General features: G+C 35.2%; 1 protein-coding gene across 2 annotated transcripts in view; it reads left to right on the forward strand.

Annotated features, from left to right (window-relative positions):
- The window catches only part of Hk (potassium voltage-gated channel subfamily A regulatory beta subunit hyperkinetic), a 398149-nt gene that overhangs the window by 313281 nt on the left and 57393 nt on the right, over positions 1-27475 (forward strand). For both annotated transcript variants that reach the window (XM_072534383.1, XM_072534384.1), the window contains 3 exons: positions 11829-11939; positions 14664-14760; positions 22585-22712. In XM_072534383.1, the coding sequence (XP_072390484.1) occupies positions 11829-11939; positions 14664-14760; positions 22585-22712 (336 nt within the window). The remainder of the gene's footprint in view (positions 1-11828; positions 11940-14663; positions 14761-22584; positions 22713-27475) is intronic.

The following is a 27475-nucleotide window of genomic DNA, read 5'->3' on the forward strand; positions in this document are numbered from 1 at the left end:
AGTTTACAAAATTAAAATAGGTATGTGTAAATATTGAATTAATAAAATAAACCGCAAATTATCTTTAAAAAAAATCTGTAAAGTATTTGTAAATATGAAAATAAAAACTAACAGCAAATAATCTTTAAAAAAAACTATTGTATTCCGCAAACCAAATTAGACGGTGCTTAAATCTTCCGTTGAAAATTAATTATCGATCCATACCTCGAATTTTCATATACTTCACCGCGTGGAATTCCAGTTATAGTTCAGCGTGTCTTCAATCCAAAATCCCATACGATTGCCGATGTACATAGACTTGTGTGACAATGTTGAAAAGTTGAAAATTACAGCCAGACGGAAAAATACGAAGAAGAAGAAGCAGAAAAAAACAAACAAACCAACCAACCCTGAAGCAAGAAAACATTAATTACCATCTGTGTCTAAAATAATTATTTGGAAATAAATATATTGATTTTAACACTTTGTTTATCTGCCTTTTGGCGATAATGGAGCAATACAAAAAAAAACTTGTCTCCGAACTTGAATGTATGAAAACTGATAAAAATGTGAATAGCTTTTTAGAGATGGGATAAAAAAAATAACTACAACTTTTTAATTAATTAAAAACGAAATGTTCTAACACTCACCCTTCTTAGCCAGATTAGGGGTTTGAAATATCCCAAATTGGACCGAAGCGTAGCCGGCTATTTGGACTCGTGATTAAGGCTAATTTCTTGATCTAAATACGACTCCCGGTATTCACGTGTACTGTAGATCCGCTTTTTTTAGCGAAATTGTGGATATTCCAAAAAAAAAACCCTTCCACGAAGGCAGCAAATCCCCTTGAATATCCACACGGTTCGGACTAGTCCAGATCCCACATGGAACAGCAGCAAAAGCAAAAAACAAAATGCCGTTTTTAATCTAGCCCAACCTTTCAGTTACACCGTCAAACCTGGAATCACTTTCTTTCCGTCGTCTTTCCGAACACTTGACAACTTGACACACGGAGGTCACCGAATAATACCGAGATTCAAAAATTTCAATTTTATGATCCCAATTCTTCCAAGATAACTCTAGAAAGAACGATCTAAATTAGTTTCTTCACAAAAAAGAGGACGTGTTCCCTTAACTTCAGCACAATTTGCCAGACATTACCCCTATTTGAAAATTACTAATTTTATTTTCGCCACCTTGCTTATAATATATTATAGGCAACCGCTCTTACACGTCCTGAATTATTTAAATTTTGATAAAATAGAGGTGGGACTTTTTACTTTAAATTTGGAACGTAACAACACCTCCCTTTCCCAGAGGAAAATTTACGAGGAAAAACTAGACGAAGAAAATTTTCCCTCGCGCTAGCGACACACTACCTAAACTCTGAGCGAAGTCCACACAATCCACACAATCATCATCCACACCGTCTTCACCATGCGCAAGTACTTGGACAACGAAAGACATACCAATCTCAAACCACACGCACAAAGCAACAACTTACTTACAACACTTACTCCACTTCCACACAACAGTCATCTCTCATCGTATGAGATCAAGTAGAATAGTTTCAAATTCCAACGTCAATCTGACAACACTGATTTGGTCGGTTACTGGATGTTGCCCTTATTCGCGACGTCCCAGCTCTGGGGCATCGCTAGTACTTCACTATACCTCGCATAACATGAGTCCATAAGAAACTCTCCACCATTCCACTCTTACTGATACTGCGAGAAACATCTACCGAAACAGTAGTGTAATTCCAATTGTTCATTAAAATAAAAATGAGATAGGTCTTCCAGAATTTAAATCCGTATACAACGAAATTTAGTGAATCATCCAAAACTAAGCTATTATCCAACAAGATTCACCAAAACATAATTATGTGGCTTCGAAAAAATCCCAATTAAATAGAATGGCTTACTAACATCAAAACAAATCCCAACGCCATATCATCGAAGACAACATATTTCTGACCAAACCTAAGTGACATTCAATTCCATAAATCAAAAGAAATTAAGGCTACCGCAACCCTACGACTTCGTATTGGCTACCTAACACAAAAAAAACGAATCGGTTGACCATCCAAATACATCCTAAGAACCGATCATAGCCAACACTCAGTCATCCTTCACGGACACAACAAAAAAAAAATAAATACAACCAATTTCAGAAGAATTTACTTAGACTAGACAAAACTTTGCTAGTCCGTTCTACTCCGACCTAAATCCTATCGGGATCACCAGTCGGGTTACTAATCCTTAAATCCTTAATATTCCAAATACCTTGATCCTTGCCATTTTCATCCTCTAAACTATATGTCCAGGGGGAAACTTTCTTCTTCACGAAGTAGGGTCCTATCCATCTAGGAGCTAACTTTTTCGTGAAATATTTAGCGGCATCTGACAACACAAAATTTCTCCGCCATACTGACTGATGGGGCTGAAATTCCTCTGGACGTCTCCGTAGATTATAGGTCTTCTCACACTTAGCCGAAGCTTTATCTAAACGTTTTCTAACATCAACAAATAATTCCTGGAGTCCACGCGATCGATTATATCCCATTTTAGCTACTTCGTCCTCCGGGTCTCCGAGTTTGTCCTTTCGGGAAAAATCTCGTCCATCCACTACCATCTTCCGACCGAAATTTATGAAGTAGGGATCTTGACCAGTCGACTCGTGGTATGCAGTGCGCGTAGCACATGCTAGTTTGGCCAAATTTTCATCCCACTTCCTATGGTTGTCAGCTATATAAGTTGCCATCATTGTTTTAAGGGTTCGGTTATAGCGTTCAGATGGATTGCACTGTGGATGATACAACGCATTATAACGAACTGAGACACCATAGGTTTCCATCATTTTCTTGAAAATACCCGAAGTATACTGGACACCATTATCACATAGTAACAGACGTGGAACTCCAAATACGAGAAAAACTTCTTCTTCTATTTTCTTAACGACATGCACGGCTTTTGAGGATCGCAACGGAAATACCAAAGAAAATTTACTAAACACATCCATTACCACTAAGATAAACTTATAGCCTTGAGTTGATCTTGGGAAAGGTCCCATAAGATCGGTTGCTACTATCTCCCATGGTTGAGTAGCTTTAGGTTGAGGAGTCATAAAGCCTTTGGGCTTACCTTGTTCCACCTTATGCATGGCACACAGTGAGCAACGTCCAACGTAACGAGACACATCACTCCGCAGTTTCGGCCAAAAATACTTCTCGTTAATACGCTTATAAGTTTTCAGGATCCCCATATGACCTGCTAAAGGACTATCATGACACAACTTCAGCACTTCCAATCGTTGACCCTTAGGAACGACTTCCTTCCAATTGTCCGCTTCCTCGACCAAAAATCCATGACTGGGACGGATGTATTTATAAAGTTTGCCACCAGACATTCTCCACTGAGGATACTTCAAGGGATTAGACTCGATTTTTCTACAAAGTTTATCATACCAACTATCACCACTAGGAAGCGGTACAACCTCTTCAACCATATCAAGCACGGGAACTGACCGAGATAACAAATCGGGGACAACATGTTCTTTTCCTTTCCGATGCACAATCTTAAAGTCATATTGTTGCAATCTTACCGCCCATCGAGCTAATCTTCCAGTAGGATCCTTCAAATTTTGAAGCCATACGAGGGATGCGTGATCAGTCACGACCGTAAACGGAACACCCTCCAAATAAGGACGCAGTTTTTCGACTGCCCATAACACAGCTAAACATTCCCGTTCCGTCGTGGAAAAATTCCTTTCTTGACGCGTTAGTGATCTGCTCAGGAAACTAATTACTTCGTCACCATCCGGGCCTGGCTGCAATAACACGGCGCCCACTCCATATCCTGAGGCATCACATTGGACAACAAAAGGCAAATTGTAGTCAGGACAATTAAGTATCGGAGCAGAAACTAGACATTCTTTTATTTTCTGAAAAGATTCTTCACAACTCGGGGTCCAATTGAATTTTCTTCCTTTCTTCAATATCGCTGTAATTGGAGCTAGTAGTGTCGCAAAGGAAGGAATAAATCGTCGATACCAGGAAAATGTGCCTATGATGCTACGAACTTCCTTGACGGATGTGGGTGTTGGGATACGTAGCATAGCCTTGACCTTATCACCATCAACATGTAGTCCATTCCTATCAACCACATGACCCAAATACTTTAGTTCCGGTCTACAAAATTGACATTTATCCCAGCTAACGGTTAACTTAGCTTCTCTCAAGCGTCTAAAGACTTCCTCTAAGATCCTTACATGTTCTTCAATAGACTTTGTCACGATGACCACGTCATCCAAGTAAGTAAAAACATAGGGTTCCAACTCCGGACCGAGGACACGATCTATCAACCTCTGCCATGTAGCCGGGGCATTATGTAATCCAAAAGGCATTCTGCAAAACTGAAAAAGACCTCGACCAGGAACCGTAAAAGCAGTATAAGGCCTGGAAGCCTTAGCAACAGGTACCTGCCAATACGCCGACTTAATGTCTATGGTGGAAAGATAATGCGCGTTCTTCAATTTATTTAAAATATTAGAGATGTACGGTAATGGGTAGCCATCCCTCTCTGTTACGGCATTAAGCTTTCGATAGTCTACGCAGAACCTCCATTTTGGTTCTTCACCTTCTGGAACCTTTTTCTTCACCAAGAGAATCGGGGACGACCAAGCACTATTCGATCGCTCCACTACTCCTTTCGCCAACATATCTTCTAGCTCTTTATCAATATGGCTTTGGATTACTGGGGCTACAGGATAGTAACGTTGTTTTATGGGTGCAGATTTACAAACAATCACATGCTCAGTGACATCAGTACAACCAAGAGAAGTGCCCATTAGTTCACGACTTCTATTAATAACTTCATCCAATTGCGACTTCTCTGCATCGGTCAAAATAGTTTGACCTCGGAGATGATCCACTGAACCTATCATTGCTGGAGCGTCCGAAAAATACCATTCGTTATGCCTCAAATCTGGAACGATACCCATAACACGCCAAAAATCAGATCCTAAAATCAGAATGTGCGGTACGTCCAAAATAACTAATACTGGCAAGACACGCAAGCGATCCCTAACCATGAAAGGTACTAAACATTCCCCCAACGATTCACACATCTGACCATTCGCCACTCTACAAACGGTCTTCTTCGAAGTATCCAACTCTAAACCCAAGTTTTGTAAAAATTTCCAACCAGTTCTTCCTACAATGGTCTTTGAAGCACCAGAATCCAATAATCCCAAAATTTCCTTTCCTAAGACTTTAACTTTCAAATATGGACGTTCATCTCCTTCGGAATGATGTAAAATAAAGTCTAAAATAGGACGTAGGTTGGTCGAGTCAACGTCGGCAACACCTCTTCGACCAGTTAGGTGCGCTTCCTTCCGTTTCCCGAATTACACGAAGGACAAGTTCTGACTGTAAACCCTTCTTTCTTACACTTAAAACAGTGAACAGCCTCCTTCTTCATTAGACACCCTACTGCCTTATGGCCTGACTGATTACAACGATAACAGATTAAAGTCCTAAACTTTCCTCTAGCGGACTCCGATTCGGATGAAACAACAGGACCCTCACTAACACTACTACAACTTTCAGCATCCACACTGATATAAGCTAGGTCCTTTTCCAAAGTATTCATTTTCCTACTATTCGGTTCAACATAGTTCCTAATACAATCACGTCTTTCCTCCATACTGCGACATAGAACACGAAGTTCCTCCAAGGTAGCTGGCAAAGGATCACGTAATCTATCTTGATAGAACGGATGCAAATTCCTAATAACTATAGACAATTTAACTTCCTCTGGAACATGACAACGCAAGCGATTAAAGTAACTATTCATTATTGCCAAGTAAACTCCAATAGTCTCAGACGAATGCTGAGTTCTCCTCCGAAGCTCTTCAAAAAGCGCTTCCCCATGGTGAGCTGACAGGTACTCCCTACGAAACTCTTCAACTAATTCAGCCCAACTCCCTACACGTAGACGAACATCTTTATAAAACTGATAGGCTTTATCCGAAAATAAATCTATACCTGATTCCAAAAGTATACTATCTGGTACATGACGAGCGAGACTCAATTCATTCACCATCTCAAAAAATGCAGAAATAGACATACCCCTAGCAGAACCTGAAAACTTTTCTATTCCCCATTTATGAGGAAGTATCATCCCAGAAGAAAAACTAGAGACAGACCCTGAAAAAACATTATTACCAGCTTGTGACATCGCTCCAGGAGAAGAAGCATGAACTTGTCCTACCCCTGCCTGAAAAGACTGATTTAAAACCGAAATCACATCGAGCGCTACTGGTACCGAACCAGATCCGATTGGATGCTGCTTATCATGTAAATCCTGTGACAACTTCAAAATCTCAGCAAGAAAGTCTGACTTAACAACCTGGGCTGCGTCTGCATCATCACCTGTTGGCAATGCCATAAGATCAATTCTCCCCAAGACATGGTTAATCTGTGTCCGCAATCTCAAGGACTCAGCACAAGTAGGAGTTCCGGCAAACTTTCCAACAGCCGTATTCAGCTCCGCAAGTTTAGTCTCGATTGCAGTTTTATCCTGTGAAAAGGTGAATGGGTGCTCAGGATATCTAAAGCTTTCATTTGCTGCCTCACGACTAAGTGCATCAGACAGACTAGACCTCATAGACTCAACAGTGCCAGTAGACACTCCACGAATTTTGAGTTCATATTCCAGTTCCTCTTTCCTTAAGTAGTTGGGTACAAGTTTTCGCACCATCTTGCCAAAGTTCAAAATTTAAAAAAAAATGTATCAACCGAAAGGAGCAAATATTCAAACAAAATCAAGATATAAGTAAAAATATTAACACACAGGTACAGTTTATTTTATTAATGGGAGCAAACCAAAAGCAAAATAAAAGTAATAGTCGCTTTATTCAATCTATAAAATTTCACAAAAGATTTTCAAAATTTCATTGTTTCAGAACAAATTACAAGTCACAACATAATCTCAAAAAAAGATTTTACATTCCCTAATATAAGTAAGTTAAACCACAATGTAGAATTTCGAAGTCCAACTTCTCAAAAAAATAAATTTGAACTCCAACTGAAATAGAAATATTTCAAAGTCCTAATATATCCATAATTCTTCTAAGTTCCACAACACCACTTCAAAGTATCTTCTTTTAAGTTCCATTTTTGGCTTCTTCCAACTTCACGTCACACAAAAAAAAAACTAGTAAGCACTTCTTGGCATACACTTCCACTAAACACGAAGTTCTAAGACTACTACTAAGTGCAAAACCAGTGGTAAAGTAAATAAATCAAAGTTAGTCAATTAAAGCCCAAACACGTTAGGTTAACTAATTAAAAGGAATCTACACAAGGGGTTGACAAAAAAAGGTTAATTAATTAAGGGCCCCACGTTGGGCGCCAAAATATGTGGCGTACAAAACCGAATCTATATAAAAAAAATTATAAAATGTACCAAATATAAATCAGACGTACACCCGGAAAGAAAAGTACTATACGGTGACAGTCTGGGAATGGCTCGCGGCTAGACAAAACAGTGGAGATGGTCGTGCGGTCCACAAAACAAAAAAATCCGAAGTTATATCAGGGGCGCCAGGTAAATTGGCCCACAGCCTTCCCTACGTTATTATTCAATAAACCACCAACTTACCAATAGGTTTACTACTAAAATACTAAGTAACAGTATACAACCTGAATAAATAAAAAAAAATAAATGAAATTGTCAGATTAGAATTTAGTCAATTTTAATAAATAGATTCCCAAGATAGTTGAAAATAAATACATACATACTACATATTACAATATTATTTAACTTTACCATAGGCTTAATAAAAAAATAATATAAACATGCGGCTTCTACTTGCCTAACAAAAATTCATAAGTTATTTCTATTTAACAGAACAAAATGAAAGGTAAGACGTATAAAAAGTACCGGACGCTAAGGGGTGTGCGGTTCAATACCAAACAAAAAAAATAATTAACGCAAATAGGACACCACGTGAGCTCAAGTGCGTGCGCAGAAAATAATATAAAAAAAATAAATCTCAAATATATATAACCCCCCCTTAGACGCAGTTTACAAAATTAAAATAGGTATGTGTAAATATTGAATTAATAAAATAAACCGCAAATTATCTTTAAAAAAAATCTGTAAAGTATTTGTAAATATGAAAATAAAAACTAACAGCAAATAATCTTTAAAAAAAACTATTGTATTCCGCAAACCAAATTAGACGGTGCTTAAATCTTCCGTTGAAAATTAATTATCGATCCATACCTCGAATTTTCATATACTTCACCGCGTGGAATTCCAGTTATAGTTCAGCGTGTCTTCAATCCAAAATCCCATACGATTGCCGATGTACATAGACTTGTGTGACAATGTTGAAAAGTTGAAAATTACAGCCAGACGGAAAAATACGAAGAAGAAGAAGCAGAAAAAAACAAACAAACCAACCAACCCTGAAGCAAGAAAACATTAATTACCATCTGTGTCTAAAATAATTATTTGGAAATAAATATATTGATTTTAACACTTTGTTTATCTGCCTTTTGGCGATAATGGAGCAATACAAAAAAAAACTTGTCTCCGAACTTGAATGTATGAAAACTGATAAAAATGTGAATAGCTTTTTAGAGATGGGATAAAAAAAATAACTACAACTTTTTAATTAATTAAAAACGAAATGTTCTAACACTCACCCTTCTTAGCCAGATTAGGGGTTTGAAATATCCCAAATTGGACCGAAGCGTAGCCGGCTATTTGGACTCGTGATTAAGGCTAATTTCTTGATCTAAATACGACTCCCGGTATTCACGTGTACTGTAGATCCGCTTTTTTTAGCGAAATTGTGGATATTCCAAAAAAAAAACCCTTCCACGAAGGCAGCAAATCCCCTTGAATATCCACACGGTTCGGACTAGTCCAGATCCCACATGGAACAGCAGCAAAAGCAAAAAACAAAATGCCGTTTTTAATCTAGCCCAACCTTTCAGTTACACCGTCAAACCTGGAATCACTTTCTTTCCGTCGTCTTTCCGAACACTTGACAACTTGACACACGGAGGTCACCGAATAATACCGAGATTCAAAAATTTCAATTTTATGATCCCAATTCTTCCAAGATAACTCTAGAAAGAACGATCTAAATTAGTTTCTTCACAAAAAAGAGGACGTGTTCCCTTAACTTCAGCACAATTTGCCAGACATTACCCCTATTTGAAAATTACTAATTTTATTTTCGCCACCTTGCTTATAATATATTATAGGCAACCGCTCTTACACGTCCTGAATTATTTAAATTTTGATAAAATAGAGGTGGGACTTTTTACTTTAAATTTGGAACGTAACATTGAATGTTAATGTTTTTTCGGGAAGACATTTAAAAAACAGACCAGTTTCATCAGCATTAAAAACATCATTGGGATCATAATTATTCACTAAATTATGCAAGTCAGATTTCCATTCTTGGCAGACTGATTTGCTTACGCTCGTACTTTCGTCGCACATTTTTTTAAGGCTAAATCATTCGTTTATTGAAATTCTCTAACCAGCCATTGCTGGCTTTAAAATTATCGATTTTTAGTGAATTAGCGAACTCTATAGCCTTTTCTTTCAGTATGGGTCCACTGATACTGATGTTTTTGTTTCGATATTGTTTTAACCACGTAAACAAACACTGTTCCAAATTAGGGAATTTGGCAATTTTTGTCTTCTGATTCTTGTTTTTTCAATAGTTCGGTTTCTTTTTTATGATGATTGATAATGTACTCTCGTGTATTCCAAACAGAGCCGCAACTTCTTTTCTTTTGAATCCATTTTTCACTGCTTCTATAGCTTTTAATTTATCAGCATATGTTAGCGTTGTTAATTTTCTTTTTGAACTCATTTTAAGCAAGGTATCACACAGTACCTAAATCGATGTTTCTAGAACAGTGATCAAAACTTATGATACAGTAAGCTGTTCAGCTGTCATTGGTAAACAATTTTATGTTATAGGGATTGTGAAAACATTTCTTTAAGTTACTGAGGGCCAATATTGATATTATTTATTTAAGTTATCGAGATTGTGTATTTTAAGTTGTAGAGGTTTTGGGCTCCGATGGGAAGGGAACATATAATTTTTTGAAGTTATAGAGGTTTTTAATTTATTGAGGTTTGACCTATCGAGCTTCTACTGTATTTTCAAAAAGAAAAGATTCAAATGGTAAAATGGTATTATGGGAACCATTCTATTGTAGAAATAATACAGTTATTTATTGCTGCTTTTTAAAAACAATAACTTTTTAAAAAATGTTTTCCGATGAATCTTCATTCACAATCCATAAACGTCATAATCCATCTGTCGTCCGCAATTGGTCTAGGGAAAAGAAACATTTGAGTATTGCTGTGAAAACACAATTCCCAAAGAAATTAAATGTGTGGACTGGCATTTATAACGATAATATAATTGGTCCATTTTTTATTACGGGAAATCTGAATGGGCGAAAGTATCTAGATTTATTACGCAATCAGATTATTCCAGCTGTTCGAAACCTTGCGGTCAACTTCGATGATGTTTGGTTTCAACAGGATGGTTGCCCATAATGCAATCGAAGTTACAAATTATTTGGAACAAACATTTCCTGGACGAATAATTTCTACACGAGGAACAATAAAATGGCCCCCTAGATCACCAGATTTAGCACCTTTGGTATTTTATTTCTTAGGAATGCTAAAATCAAAATTATATCGGCATGATTTCGAACGAGCCACCAATTTAGCAGAATTGTAAGAAAAAATTGTTCAACTTTGTAGTCGAGTACAACCAAATCAGCTAAATGCAATAAGACTTGCTTTAATTGATAGATTCGGATTTTGTTTAGCTTAAAATGGTGGTTTGTTTGAACATTTAATTGGTTAGAGATTTTTTTAAAATGCCTTTAATTTTAATTATTTAGAATAATTTTTTTGATTGGTTTTTTTCTTATAAAAATAATATTTATATTTAGTTAATGTTTGTTAAGTTAATTATTGTTTTATTTCCTAGCTACCAGAGCTAAAAATCTACAAAAATTACATTTAAAACTCGAATTCCTATAAGTGTTTGAGTTTTTCTTAAAGATTTACTGACGGAAAGTTGGCGACGAAATAATTGTATGCAAAGAACTACACCCCATCAACGTCCGATAATTACTGTCGGTCATCGGTGTATTTTTATGCCGCTTCGCACTGTAAAAGAAGGCGTTGCTTAAAATTTCAAACTCTTCAGGGGAATAATGCTTTGTTGCCACACATAAATTACTTAAATCACTGTTCTTTGTTAACTAATAAAGTAATTGATAAAATCGATTAGAAAATAACAATTACGTGGCTACTTTATTTGAATTTTTTTGGGACAATATTAATTTTTATTCTACAATGAACTGTAGTGGATTTAAATATTATTTTAGACTCATGCATCGGACTAAAATTTAGAAGGAAATATGTAACAGAAATAATAGCAACACTGTTTAAAAGTCATACCTACTCCGTCGAGATGATGACTGCCTCTCACTTCTATTCAAACAATTAAGTGTTATCTTTGTTCCACATACTGAATAACGTATACGGTAGTTGAAAATTTGCCGAATCTGTATATATATATATATATATATATATATATATATATATATATATATATTTGTACATATAAATAGTAAATGTACATCGATAAATAGTTAGTCAATTCCAAATAAGCTGCGTTCATAATAATTTATATTCGTGTAATATGTTTTTGAAAATTTGAAGAAAAAGCATTTCGTCGATTTCTGTTGTAGTTGAAATTGTCTACCTATAACTGATTTTCTTTTACAGGCACGTGGCCTACGTTTAGTCCAAATTTAACTGAAGAACAGGCGGAACAAATAATCGTTTTGGCTGTGGAAAGCGGAATTAACGTCTTTGATTTGTCAGAGGCTCATTCAGGTAAATAGTTTATTTTATTTGACAGTGACATTTTAAATTACCGTTATGAACTCATGTTAACAAATTGTGCAATAACGAACGAACTTTTGGCAATATATAGTCGACTCTAAACTATTCTAATGATCTAATTTTTGCAATCAACTATCTTATTTTAACTTACTGGTCTGTTTTATATATATATATATATATATATATATATATATATATATATATATATATATATAACACTATTAATATCACTGTACCTTTTTATCTTACCTTGCATTTTTTTGTTTGTACACAAATAGCTACAGTAATCGATTCCAATTTGCCAACAGGGATGCGTCAGTTTAACATATTGTGTAGTGTTTGAGCCTCAACAAACACAATGGTGTTTGTTTTTATTATTTACAATAAAATACAATTCGTTAAAAAATGTTTTAGTAGACCTCGAAATAGGCACAACATTTGTGAGTGTTGACTGTAGGATTTTTTTTAATAGGTACTCTGTTTTTAATGGGATTTTATATGTTTATAAATAGAGAGAGAAAAGAATTATTTGAGCATAAACGGTTATTGATCATTACTATTAAAAGGAATTTTGTAAAGCCACTTTGTGACCCTTGTTCTTCTTTTACCACGCTCAATAATAATAGTTTGTTAGGCTAGCCCCCCACTTGCGATTTGTTGTCGCGCGATTATTTAATCGCAAAAACTAAACACAATGCAACCTGTCTAATCAAACCTTCAAACATAGATATGCATCGTGCTCGTTTTCATTCCGTATAAAACTATTTCATTTATTATTTGATCAACCTAACTTATCCGTAATATTTGTCTGTAGATACACATCTCAAGGGCCTCCAATTTCCTCTTTGGAGTCTTTGTAAGGATCCAGCTCTCCATATAGAAGGCTGCTTAGGCTTTTTCAATGCGTATTCCTATTTCTCTGTTTATATTCCAGTCTAGCTCCATCTAAGGATTCTTTAAAGATAAATTTGAAGTAGATATTAAAAAGTAGAGGCGATAAAATACACTCTTGCCTCACTTCACGTCGAATCTTTACTGCTTCCGTCGTATTCTGACCAATTCGTATGTTTGATGACAATGTACCAGCGTATTTGATAATACGTTGGAGGTCTTGGCCATCATGTTGCAAGACACCTATCAGTTTATCGTGGGTGACCCGGTCAAAGGCCTTCTCGAAGTCTACAAAACACATATATACCGATCGTTCTATATCCCTACATCTTTGAACTATGACCTGCAAACTGAATAATGCTTCTTCGGCTCCAAGGTTTTTTCTGAAACGAAACTGTTTTTCGATTAGGGAAAGCGCCCACGACGCAACTGTTTTAAAACTACGGTCTGAAACCGTGCAGTGTAAATGCACGGGGATTCGCTCACGAGGTGATCAGCTTGGAACTAATTTTTCACTAGTTTTTAACCGGTATTTTAAAATAAATGAGTCGTGGGCGCTTGACCTGTAAATTCTCAAATGCAGTATTTTCAAAAAAATTTTAGTGCATGGCTCATCAGACTGTTAGTACGATGATCGCTACATTGTTTAGCATTAATTTTTTTTGTACCTCTCCAGTTTGTCTTGTTCATTGACTATATGCCTTGTTTGTCAAGCAGACTACTTGCAACTGACCTATATGATCTCGTTATTTCTTGCACCTTTTTGTACATATTAAAAGTTTCGTTATTTTTTTGCGATTTTTCTATTTCAAGACATTTGTGCTATACCATTTTTCTTTTGCATCCAGGATTTTCCTTCTAATTTACTTATCGATCTTGTTTTTGTGTACCTACTCGATTTTGTGAACTATTTTTCTTGAAAATAGGCCACAATTTTACTTGAAAATAAGTTTGCTTTTAGGTTTCTATATTGTTTCGATAATGTTTCGATACTTTATTTTAAAGTGAAATTGTGGCTTATTTCCCATAACAATAATAAATTGTTTTCCATCGGTCTCAAGATTGTATCCATTGTTGTTTGAGTTTACTAATAGTTTTATACCTTTTGGTTGTTTCTTGCGTGATGGTTTTGATCTGATTCCAGCCCATTATTTGTTTTAAAAGGTTCAGACAGTTCCCCCTTGATTCCTACTTTACATTCAACTTTTTCAAGAGTTAGTTTTCTTAAATTTACCAACTGTTTCGGTATCCCTAGCTCTTTCATTGCTTTGAACATTTCTCTTCTATTTACAGAGTCGTAGGGTGCTTTGTACTCTATATCACAGTCTTCTTAAATCATCACCGTCATTGACTATACAATCTTAGTTGAGCCTTGACCTTTCTCAGCTTATTTTCCTTGTCCACATGTAGACTATTTACACCTTTTGGTGGTGATGCCAGATGTCGTTGTTGGGAAACCAATTCACAATGAACTATTTAATTTACTGTGTCTGGATGTGGCATTATCAGTTATTAACATCTTTTTATTTTTAATCGATAGAGTTATAGAGAGAATTATTACAATATTACTGCTTTTTTATAGAGATTACTAAACATTTTACCAAGCATATCTGCATGCGCAGACATGAAGAAGAAGAGGAGGAAATCTGTAACATCTTTATTTATTTAATTTACTAAATCATGTACTTATGGAAATGTAGACTATTAGGAAAAATATCCGATGAGACAATTAATTTAGGTTCGTTTATAGTTATTTTAGAAATACATATAATCCTATTCGAAAAACTATCCAAAAATATGCTTTAATTTAGAATTTTTTTATAGGTACTAGAGCTGAAGTAGAACTGGGTAGGATATTATCAAGAAAAGGATGGAAAAGAACCAGCTATATCGTTACTACTAAAATATACTGGAGCACGAGGTATGTAAAAATCGGTTATCCTAAATATTTTTAACTTAATTAATTTAATTTAGTTAATTTAAAAATTTAGTTAATTAAGTTAAAAATTTAATTTTAAATTAATTAAATTTTTTATCGGGTTTAATTTTTTAACTTATTTAATTCCAATGAAGGTTTTTTATTTCCGGGAACAGGACCACCTTGATGTTTTTTACAGAGAAAAATTTTTATTTTAAATTATTTTCTAAACGTACTCCAATTGTAAGGGAATTCACATATCTGTGGTTGAAGTCATGACCTCCAGCTTTCCACATTTTAGCGGGATTTTATCTTCTATGGAACCCATAGCTTCCATATCATTTCCTTCGAAGTCATTTTCTTTGTGTTCGTTAAAGAATCCTTGAAAAACAATGCACGCCTTTACAATAATAATAATAATGTTTATTTGGGAAGCTTACATTATAATATATTCTACAAGAATTAAATATCATACTAAATAGACATAAGAACTCACTGAAGTAGAGCTACCATAAAAGTAGCACAAAGTAGTGTTTAGTAGCTTGAACGATCAACTCTAGAGAAAAATTGTAAAACACATTTTTTGTTCAGAATGATCCAAAGAAATATGAACGAGTTTATCCGATCCGAAAAAGTTGATTTTTACAATTTGTTTAAAAAAATTTATTTTAGAATGGGACAACTTTTCGCATGGGCGACTTTTTGAGCGTGTCATGAAAGAGATTATCCAAAAATATCTCATGGGAATTTTTTCGAACGAACCCCAGCTTCTCGTCTTGTCTGTCACGTCGGCAATAACTGCGACTAGCAGAATAGTTTTCAAATGTTAACTTATTCTAAGAATTGTAAAATAAGGCTCTAGTGGTAATCTAATTTTCCTCAACAATGTTTTGTCCCGCAATCTCGCTCACAAAATCAAATTACCGTGCACAGTGCTGATTATAATTCAACACTACGTAATCTCTATGAAAATATCAATAGACAATACAAAACTGTAGAGTATGTGGATGAAGGATCATATTTTCTGCTACTAATTAAACTTAGTTATAACTGGTCCTTTTCCCGCTTGCTTTTCATTTGTGTGCAACAGACGAGAATTCCTTTAACAAACGCGAATGTTGAAATGTGTGTTCTGTTGATGTAAACTTCACAAAGAGAGATTCATCTTGGCATCGTTGTTTGTTGTTGTGGTTATGTAAATGCGCCATTGATAGCTCTTAGGGAAAATAAACTAGGCTTACGTTCGTACTACAGGGTTGTAATTAAGCAAAAGCACAATGTTATATATAAGGCACAAGCGAAGTTAACGCGTATATGGTGCGTTAAAGCATTTTACGTATTTGCTCTGTGCCATCGTTGTTTCGCTGAAACATTTCCTAATTTTGTTGAATTACATACTGAGCGTTACGTGTTAGTACTGTAAATAACGAGGAAAATATTAACACAACTTAATAAATATTTTATTAGGTGAATGAGCTCATCCTGGAAATCAATGCCCCGGTTATAATGAGTTCGGTACTAAAGTTTATTGTAATATAAAGTATATGTCACATATATAGAGAGAGTTAAGCAGCTATAAGGGCTCTTAAGAGCCCTAAGATAGTCTCTAGGCCAGTATGGCAATGCCAAGAAGTCAATGCCCAAAAACAGTGTCCGAAACCTGGATCCGAATACAACTTAACTCTAGATAAGCATACTCGATCAATCACATGACAAAATGTGTATTAAGCGGAAATGTGCTAATAGGGCTGAAACATTCATCATCATCAACCTGTATGCACCCACTATTGGACATAGGTCTCCCTTAGCTCTTTTACATCTGTCTCTGTCTTGGGTGGCTTACATCCAGTTATTGCTAACACGCTTCAGGTCGTTAGTCCATCTAGTTTGTGGACGTCCTCTGTTCTGTATGCTTCTTTTCTTAGTCTCCACTCTAAAATATGTTTTGTCCATCGGTTGTCTGATAATCTGGCGACGTGTCCTGCTCAATTTCATTTTAACGACGTGATTTTTTCCATAGCGTCTGTTGTTTTTGTTCTACAACGTATTTCTTCGTTTGGGATCCGGTCTTTCAGAGAGACACCCAACATCTGGCGCTCCATAGCCATCTGAGTCACGCGAATCTTATTCACTACCCTTTTTGTGAGTGTTAATGTTTCCTCTCTATAAGTGAGTACAGGTAACACACATTGGTCGCTTTTTCTTTTGAGGCATATGGGTAGATCTAATTTAAATACATAGTTTAATTTACCAAACGCTGCCCAGGCTAATCCTATGCGACGTGGTAGCTCACATGTCTGGTTATCTCTGCCCAACAGAATTTAATGCCCTAAGTACTTATACGATGTAGTCTGCACAATATCCCTTCCATCAACAGCAATATTTCGATTTAGCTTTTAGTTCAAGGAACCTCCTCTGTCCAGAGTTAAGAGCAGAATGCGCGCTAATTCTTAATAGTCGGATAAGAAGATCTGCCTAAAACAGCCGCTGGGGTCGCTGTTTAATATCAACTTAGAAATTTAAAATTAAGAAATATTAAGGGGATATGGATTTAAAAATTTTATTTAAAAATGTTTAAATGATTATTGAAGTGACGGACTCGTTACACCACAAGAAACTAAAAATAGGTCAAAATTATTATCTAAAAAATTAATTTGGTGTGAAAATGGTTAAAATTTTGTTTGATTTTAACAAGCTGCCGACTGAAGACTATTGTTATAATCATAAAGTGTTGTAACCTTACCTGTATACCATATATACAACCGACAAGCCAATAGAGCCAGGATCTCTATTAAGTCTGCTGGAGAGATCCGAACTTTGCAGCTAATTATCTGCAAAGAGAACTAAACAAATTCCACAGATGGTGTATAAAATGGAAGATTGCTGTAAACCCTGACAAAACTCAGGTCGTCATATTCAGCCATCGCAGAAGTATACCGAATAGAAGGACTGCAATGGGAAATACCTCCGTCAAATAAACTGTATCGGGATGATACTCGACAAAAAGTTAATATTCACCACGTCAAACAATCCGTATACAAAGCAAAAGCACTAAAAAGTTAGTTCTTAATACTAATAGTCATTATTTGCTCTTGTTCATATTAATCTTTAGTCCGACCTCCAAGAAAGCGAGATATAATTTTTAAAATATTATTATTGCATAATCCATACGATCGGCTATAAGGGCGATGACATCTGCAAACCTCAAATGACTGAGCTTCTCTCCATTTATGTTGATGCCATGCTCGTTCAGATGTGCCTTCTTACAAGTATGTTCTACTTTCGAGAGCTCCTTGCTGTACTCCTCGCTGTATATAGAATTTATTTGTTTCTTGTTCAGATAGTCTTACGCTAGCTGGGGCATTTTGGTAGAAATATTTTATCATGTTGGTACAGCGATGGTTTATTCGGCATTCTGTCAATGCTTTTAATATTTTCTGATGGCTTATGGTATTCAATACTTTTTCGTAATCGACAAATATCAATGCCAATGGTTTGTTGTATTCTGCAGACTTCTCTAGCAGGTTCTATATCATTAGTAAGTGGTCGTTAGTGCTGTATCCCGATCTTAATCCAGCTTTTTCTTCAGGCTGATAGAAGTCTAATTTAGCGTCCAGTCTTTTTTTCATAATTTTTGTTAAAACTTTATATGTGTGTGAAAGCAAACTGATAGGACGATATTTTTTTAATCTGTTATGTCTCCTTGCTTATGTAATAAAATAATAACTGCATTGTTTCATTAAGAAGGAGTTTTTCTTGGTAGATACATTCGGTGAAAAGCTTTACCAATTTTACTAAAGTTTGTACAGATGTTTCCTTAAACGACCAATTCAGTCACTAACAGACTACAGTCAGTAACATTTTGATTTCTCTTTTATTTAGGTTTATCAAATTGACCGAGAGTTTTATATAAATATTCTTTATTATTTTCTTAGGCTGATGATTTTTTGATGATTCCTTATTAGCCACTTCTGAACCCTATTTTTGTAGCATCTAGTGATGCCACAGAATAGTTCTTGGCCTACAAAGTTTTTTCTCGAGCCTCGTTTTCCTAGTAGATATGCTCGTTCATTCCTATGCACCCTTTATGACCTGTACTCATATTAAAGACACTTTATTATGTTTTGCCAGGTTGTTGAGGAGATCTTTGCAGTTACTTACCAGTTTTGATTTGGTGAGTGGGTTCTTTACTGTCAGATTAGCCGCTTGGCTATCTATATAAATGTTGGTTCTCTTTGCTTTGGGGTTTCCGTCCATGATTTCATCAATGCAGACCACCAAAGCAAAAACCTTAACTCCATCCATGAATATTGACTAGGCTGTGAGATTAATTATAACTACATGTCTGCCCAAAGACTCATGTCCAGTACAATAGCCAATCTTAGATACATCAGTGAACCATATTAAGTTTTTATAAATATTTGGGAACTTTTGTTGTCTATATCGTACCATTGCATCCTGAGAAGGTTCTCGAGGAATCATGAGGAATGACCTAAAACCTACCTACCCTATGCAGATCACCTAGGAAAACATTCAAGATCATTGTCATATTTGGAAAAGTCTGGGAAGAGATACAGATCTGGGTCACTATGCCACAAGAAGAGGACTGGGAGTTTCCAGAGAAAAACTGAGAGTGTCCAGTTCATGCTGATGTCAAGGAACAAAGGGAAGCGCCGAAACACGAATATACCATAAATAGACACAGATATGAGAAGTTTTAAAAACAAATTGAGTAGATTAAAGCCAAGATAGCAGCGGCTAACAGAACCTATTTCCCGTACTGCAGCTTTTAAGTTCAAAGTTGTCAGTATGTAGACAAAGATCTTGTTTCTAAGCTTAAGTAGTGATGTATGGAAGCAAGACCTGAACTTTTTTCATCAAGGATGGAGATATACTCATTATTATTAACTGCAGCTGCTATCTGGCAAAGTAGACTTGACGACTAAAATAAACAAAGGGGGGATAAGATGTGCTGGTCACTACAGATAACAACAGAAGATAGAAACATCAAGAAAGTGTTTTTGGGTGACCTCCGACAAAGAAGGAATAGAGGAAGGCCCAGACTTAATAGTCATGGATAGATAGCAAGACGGAAGCCTTACTTCGCGAAAATATTGAAAACAGAATAGTTTTTCGTGGAACACACTTTGAGTAAATAGCTCACTCACCTCATACAAGAACAATGGATACATATATTTGAGACATTTTAAAGGAAAGTATTTAAGTCAGAAGTCTTGCTAGCAATTAGGTATTGGAGAACTACGATACAAGATAATAGCATGTTTTAAACAACTGCTGCCACTCTTTATATACATTGACTCGGAAAAAATGTGGCAGCCGTATAGATTTCCAAAAAGAAAAATTTATTGGAAGTTTTATGTAGTTTCATATTGTATACTCAACATCTTTCATTCTTAGAACAAAAAATGGTCATTACTTCTCGATTCCTTAGCATAATTTATTTAATTAGAAGACTACAAAAGAAAAATACGAAAATATTGAAATATCGAAATGAATTACGGGTGAACTTGAACAAAATTGTCTAATACCCTTGTATTATGCGCTAACACATCAATAACCGTTTGCATACGATTTGGAAGGGAAAGGCACAAATTTTGAATAAAAGCTTGAGAAATACGTTCATATTCTTCACTAAGCATGTTTCGAAGTTCTGCAAGACTTTCTGGCTGACCTGGTTGACTTCTAACCCTACGATGAAGTTAATCCCAAAGATGTTGGATGATATTTAGATCAGGGCTGTAGGCTGGCCATTCCTTTCCCAAGTAATTTGTCACGATTTTTTCAGTATGCGGCCTCAGTGCATTATCATGCATAAAGACAAAATTGTCTCCAATAAATAGATCAAATGGAACTACTGCGTTTGTCAAAATATTCTCTCTATATCAGTGAGCATTCAGAGGGCCATTGATAGAAATAAGTTCAGTTGGAGCTTCAAATAAGATTCCAGCCCAAACCATGACACCACCACCGCCAAACTTTCTTCCTTTGGCCATAGAAGCTTGGGCATATCTTTTATTTCTCCATCTTCAAATCCTCTCTTGGCCATTGCCAGACTTCAAACAGTACCGCAATTCATCAGTAAAGAGAATTGGGATTGTATATCCCATTGTTGATTTTGTCGAGTAAAAATTAATCGATTTCTACAGTGTCTGGGTTGTAATTCGGGAACAGTAGCCGGCCTTCTTGCCATTAGTCCTCTTTCGTTGCAGTGGAATGGCGATTTCTTGTTCCATCGCAATAAAACGATCATCTATTTACGAGGTAACTCTTCTACGACCGGGACCAGGTCGACGTGAGTATGTACCAGTCTCTATAAAGCGATGGAAAGCTCTCCGAACTGTAGTTCTCGGAATACCTTAAGTTTCCAATACATAAACTTAACTTCTTCCGTCTTGTAGTAATGCAAAAATCAAGCAACATCTACTGTAGAATAACACCATATCGTAATTTTTCACTTATACGAAATCCACGTTTGAAAAGCCAAATTACTGGTTTCGACTTAGAAGATAAACAGCGACTACAGAAAACAACAACATGAACGTCAAAACTGTCAAAAACAACCATAAATGATAGCAATCTTATATACTAAAACGCTAAGCCCTTTTCTTGTCCACCACTTTACTCAAAAACCATATTAGATAATTAAAATATTTTTTCGGAATATTATTAGTATTACGTATGAGATTGTCAAGATATACTTTTGGTACAAAAATTCACTTCCGGTTTTGAGATGACCGGAAGTTAAAATTTACTTTAAGTTTTAAACCCCACAATGTATATATGGAGCGAAAGGTCTCGTCGAGACGAATCTAAATATGTACTTCTGGTTGCGATCCGACACCGGAAGTGACCCGAAACGCGCATAAAACGTCAAGATAGAGCAAATCTGACACCGGATTCGTGATCAGCATTCAAAATTAACTGCTAAATGATATCCATGTCGACATTTGATGAACTAAAAATTGCATTCCGGTTTTGAGGTCGACTTCCGGTTTCGTTTTTATTAGTTAATCAATAGAGAATTCATTGTAGAGTTCAAAAATGTAAGTTCACGAAATTATCATTTATAGTTTTTGAGTTATTGATAAAAATATTTTTACTTCCGGTCATTGTATATATTGTATATTTTTCTCGCAAAATAAAAATTTCGTTTAAAAAACTCGATGTCGAGTTGGTCCGCTAGTAAATATTTAAATTGAGACGAAATATGAAACAGTACATAAGACTTCCAATGAATTTTTATTTTCGGAAATTTATAGGGTGGCCACTTTTTTGCCGTTCAGCGTATATTGGATAATCTGCAAAATCATTATGTGCAGTGGTGCACCACTTTTTGCATGTAAATTATGTAAATTAAAAAATAAATACGTCATCTCTCTTTATCGTGTATTAACTTTAATCTAGTGTTATTTGACTTGATTTTTTCAGAAAGAATTTTATCGTAATTTTAGATATTTTTATTAAATTTGATGATATTAAATGCATTTTATTAGGTACCTACTTTAATGAATAGGATACGATCTTTCTATTTGTCTACATACGAATGATTAAAATATGGCGAATTGTTATAGTTTTAATTCATTAGCATTTCTTGATCTTTGTGCCACAATTTTGAAACTATACAATATAAAAAATTAGTTAGATCCTAGAAGATATTTTATTAAAAAAATGAATTTCGAAATCCCTATTATTTCGTAGGAATAACAATTTTAAATCAACAATTTGGCTTCAAATACACAGTTATAAAAATATACGTTTAAAATGGAGGAATTTTTAAAAGCTTTATCGTATCTTTTTGAATTTCAGATCTGAGGAGCGAGGCCTCTCCCGAAAACACATTATAGAGAGCGTAAAAGCGAGCCTGGTGCGACTTCAACTGTCTTACATCGACGTTGTCATTGTTCACAAAGCCGATCCAATGTGTCCCATGGAAGGTAAATATCACACATATTTTACATTCAATTCTTTCTATTCTTTGCATTCTTTGCGCAAAGATCGATGGTCTTTTTCTCCTTTGTAACGTTATTGATGTTCGATGTCTTTTCATGGAACCGTAATATTACCTCAGAAAATAAGTGAGCAGCTTGGAATTTTTTAACGCTCAATAAACGACAGCAAGTTTTATTTTTACAAAGACAATAAAATTAATAAACGTTTAATATTTAAATAAAATAGTCAATAAGACAGTACGATACTTATATGGTAATATCAAAATGTCATATTTTCCTTGTATTACGTTTAATATACTCAGTGATATTAGAAGTGTTACATTCAGAAGGAATAATTTTTGGCAACATGGTAGATTTACATCAAGAATGAAATGATAACGTTGTCAAGAATTTTTGTACATGTAATCAAAACATGTAATCAAAAAAAAAAATAATGTATTTGGCGACTCCGTAGCTAAATACACTTCTGTACACGTCTAGGCATTGACAAAATGAGATGATCGATATCTGCTTTTGCTACCTCGTTTCAAGCAACTTGAACTTCATGTATTAACTGTGCCAGAGTCTGTGAAGGATGGTGCAAAGTGGATTTATTGGGTGAACTAGATGGCTACGGTAAAACATTAACACCAGCTTCTTGGAGAAGGTCCATAGTTTAACGACCAATGTGAGCACGCGCGTTGATTTGCTGAAAAAAGGACGTGTTGACGGCCGTCTAGATAAGGCAGTAAAGTTGTTTGTAAGATGTCATCAACATAACGCGAAGCTGTCATATTACCTTAAATAAACACAAGTGGTAATCGGCTATCATAGGCAATAACCTTAAAAACCATTACTTCAACTGTCGTATGTACATGACTCTCAACAGAAAACTCGATATATTTTCGCTGTCCACGGCGGCGTCTTACCATCTTACGACCAACATGCATTTCTAAACAAAATCGCAATTTATCGCTAAATGCTACAATATGCCATTCTGCTCCCCAATGCTGCCGTTCTCTTCTCTGTACCAATTTAAACGTTGATGACAGTGGCCCGCAGTCAAAGGAAACACTAGACGTGAGCGGAATGAAACCAGTCCAAGGGCTCGAATTCGACGGTATAGTGTACGCATAGTAACAGGTCTACCTTCTACTTTAAACCATTAATAAGCGATTTGACGCGTAGTAGCAAAAGGATCTCGCAGAACCAGTAGTCTAAAGCGACTATTTTGACGCTCTGTGGTACACCTCGGTTGTCCAGTTGGTCTTCTTAGTATTCCTCTGCCTTCGTTTGTTCACACTCGACTCACACGCATAACCGTCTTTACCGTACAATTAACACGTCGACCAATTTCGCGATACGACAAAACCATATTTCTTTAGGCAACAATTCTACCTCTTAGCAATACCCTATGTTACCCTGTGTTAGCAATTCTGTCAAAATTGCTAACATAGGGGTAATTTTGGTATCTTCCTGGCCTACTTGACTTCCCTCTCTCTCTCTCTTATGCCCATACCACTGTAGTTTTTTTAGTCTATATATGTTAGTATGCTTTATTTCGTCATTACTTATTACTTCTCCTATCCATTTTTGTTACACTGTAGCATCTTCGCAGGCATCTTGGCATCTCTGTTGCTACTATCTTACTGCTGTTTTTCTTGTTTATAATCCAATTTTCAGCCCCATATGTCATAATACTTTGCACTAATGTTTTTTACATCTGTGTTTTTGTCTTCATATTTAGGTGTCTATCCCAACATACTGAGTTAAGTTGTCGGATTGCTGTTCTTGTTTGTCCTAATCTTTGCTTAATTTCTTCCTCGGTTGTTGCTTTAATTCTTAATTCTATTGATGACGACAAACAAGAAAGAGTAGCACGAGCATGAAGGTGATTAACAACTAATTGTCTAGCTAAATTTTGTAAAAAAAATCTTCTACTGGATACATTATCAAGATTTTTGCAATAAAAAATGACATTTGCATAAATACCTGCAATATTTAGCATCAAATAGAAAGCTACCATTGGCCATCTCCTGGTATTTATTGCAGTGTTATAGACAGCATACAGCTTGTCCACGATATCAACACCCCCTAAAGGCTAGGCGCATACACATCGAATTTGGACGGTCGATAAAAGTTCGATCGAACAAATTCCTTTGGTGGCGCGAAGAAACAATGTGAGATCTCCACCTAACAAAACTTTGTGGATTAATAAACGTCATCGAATAAATGTCGTGTAGTGTGCGTGCAAAGCATGATCGATAAAAGTTCGGTCGATAAATGATCGAACTTTTATCGACCGTCTAAATTCGATGTATGTGCGCCTAGCCTTAGTATTGTTATAATACATTATGATTTCGGGTTTACCTGTTACTTTATATACATTTTTATTAATATTATTTATAATTATGAGGGAAAAACCAGGAAAAAACCTCGTAATACTATCCCGACATGGTAAAAAATATCATTTATTAAAAGTTATTAAAATTAGTTATTAAAAGGACAATACCAGTATTAGTAAGTCAGTAACATATAGAGCATACATCATTTATGTTTTTTAAATAACAAACATAAAATCAGAATTTGGTGTTTATTGAAGGTAAACTAAATACACGAGCAAATACTTACCATGTCGTGATAGTATTATGAGGTTTTTTTCTTGGTTTTTCTCTCATAATTTACTATGGAATCACTAACAGGAGAATTTTACTGTCATCATGGCATGTATTTGTCTTTTTAAAGACGAATTACATGCTATGATCTTTTCTGATGGATATTCTCAAGTTAAAGTTGATTTCATGTAATCGAATGAACTATCTTACCAGTAAAGTCGTCCCAGGAGCGCAACTTAACAATATTGACAATATCATTTTACAGTCGTCTACTTTAAAATGTATAATGTATGTCTGAATTGTCAATATAAATGAGTCAGATAAAATTAAATTATTAGAAGAATTTTTCACCAAGTAACAAAAAAACAAAATTTCAAAAACGTCAATAAACGTAGTTTAACCTTTAATTGTGGCTTATTCCCATTTCACTCATTAAATTTTTGAAATTTCGCAAAAAAGATATGATTACCCTGTTCCGGGTGGCGGCACTATTGTTTAATTCAGTATTAAAGAACAAAAAAAAATGGTCCCAAGGGTGCGCCCTCAACTTTCAAAATCGGTGTTTTTGGCACCAAGAAAGTGGATATTTCCTGCAAAATTCGACTTATAAATTAATATTTTTAGTCTTTTCATCCACAAGCACAAATTTATTTATTTATTGTTCGTTATATTTATATGAACCAAAGTCATTCCTAACCGTAACCTATGTTCGTTATATTATAATTTCCAGATTTTGTCTTTCATGAAATACGATTGAGTTCGACCCCTTTTTTAGTTATATACTTTATATGTAATAACATGACTTTTTTAAAACAGGAAAACTAAAAATATAAAAAGCTCTCATAAAAAGTGAGCTAAAGACCTTTCCGCTAAATTAGCCTTCTTTTATTTTTCCACTGCTGCACCTCTAGCGCAAATATTTCCGGGAAAGAATGTATCAAAGGAAATTCTTCTCTATAAAGAGAATTTTTTTTCTTAGATATGTATTTCAACTTACCTTTTATCAATGTTTCAAATTAAAGTAATTTTTGTATTAGATATGCATAATTTATTATATGAGTAAAGCTTAAGCAAATAAATTATAGAAGGTAATTGTAATAAACAAATAATACAAAATTATAAAAATGAAAGGAAAGAAATTCATAAGAGCCAATTATAATTCCACAACTTAATTTAGTCAGCGTACCAGCGTTTAATATACTCTAGTCATCAGAGACAAATATACCATCAAACCTCTAAAAATCATACGAACAAACTGAATTTTCCTGAGAATATCAATTTTAGTGACCCCAAAAAAGATGCAAAAAAATTTACCACTTTTACCCCCGGCTTCTCCCTAAAAATCCCCTCATGGAGGGCGGAAAACGATTACCGAGAATCTGTACGCCGAGCCATCCGAATTTTTAACTTTTTGGTAAAATTCTATTTTGAAATTTTAAATACGCTATTCTTCTAAGAATTCACATCAAATTGAATTGTTGAGACGAAAAAAAGTCGAAAATTTCTAGAGTGTAATATAATACCACATCCAAAACGCATGCATTTTATCGTGGTATTATGTTATAGGAAAACCCAAGCTGTGCACTTTTTTTCGTTTCTGCATTTTAATTATCCTCTTCCGAAAAAAATATTCAAAAACGAGAACAATTCATGTATTGTATACACATCAATCATGCTGACCGAGGTGTGCCGCATTCGCATTCAACAATGTAATGATTGCTGATAAATGTTTTTTTGTCGGTTTTCTCAACCATTCTAAGTAGGTAAGTAAACTTCGCTATATTCTTGAAGAATAAATAATTCATTTTCAGACCGTTGCGTGCTTTGAACCAAGATCAAATCTGCTGCGTTGCAACATGATTTTATGTAATTATTTATTTTATGTCACTAATGAGTTTGAAGCCTCAAATAGGTTAGTAATCATCTACGAAGGTACAAAGCATTGTTTAGTTGACTTTACATTTTTCATTCCATTCTATTATTAATATAGAACCAGAACAAGAAAGTAAAAAGAGAAAAAACGCTATTGCACTTATAATAAAACATTGCAAGAAGAATTCCCATTTTTCAAAAAAAAGTAACAGTGACGTAAAATGTGATACTTGTGGATCCGAATTTTCGATCGCCCACAGTGGTAGACCGGATGTAGTGAGT

The sequence above is a fragment of the Diabrotica undecimpunctata genome, chromosome 6 (assembly GCF_040954645.1).
Source record: "Diabrotica undecimpunctata isolate CICGRU chromosome 6, icDiaUnde3, whole genome shotgun sequence".
NCBI lineage: Eukaryota > Metazoa > Arthropoda > Insecta > Coleoptera > Chrysomelidae > Diabrotica > Diabrotica undecimpunctata.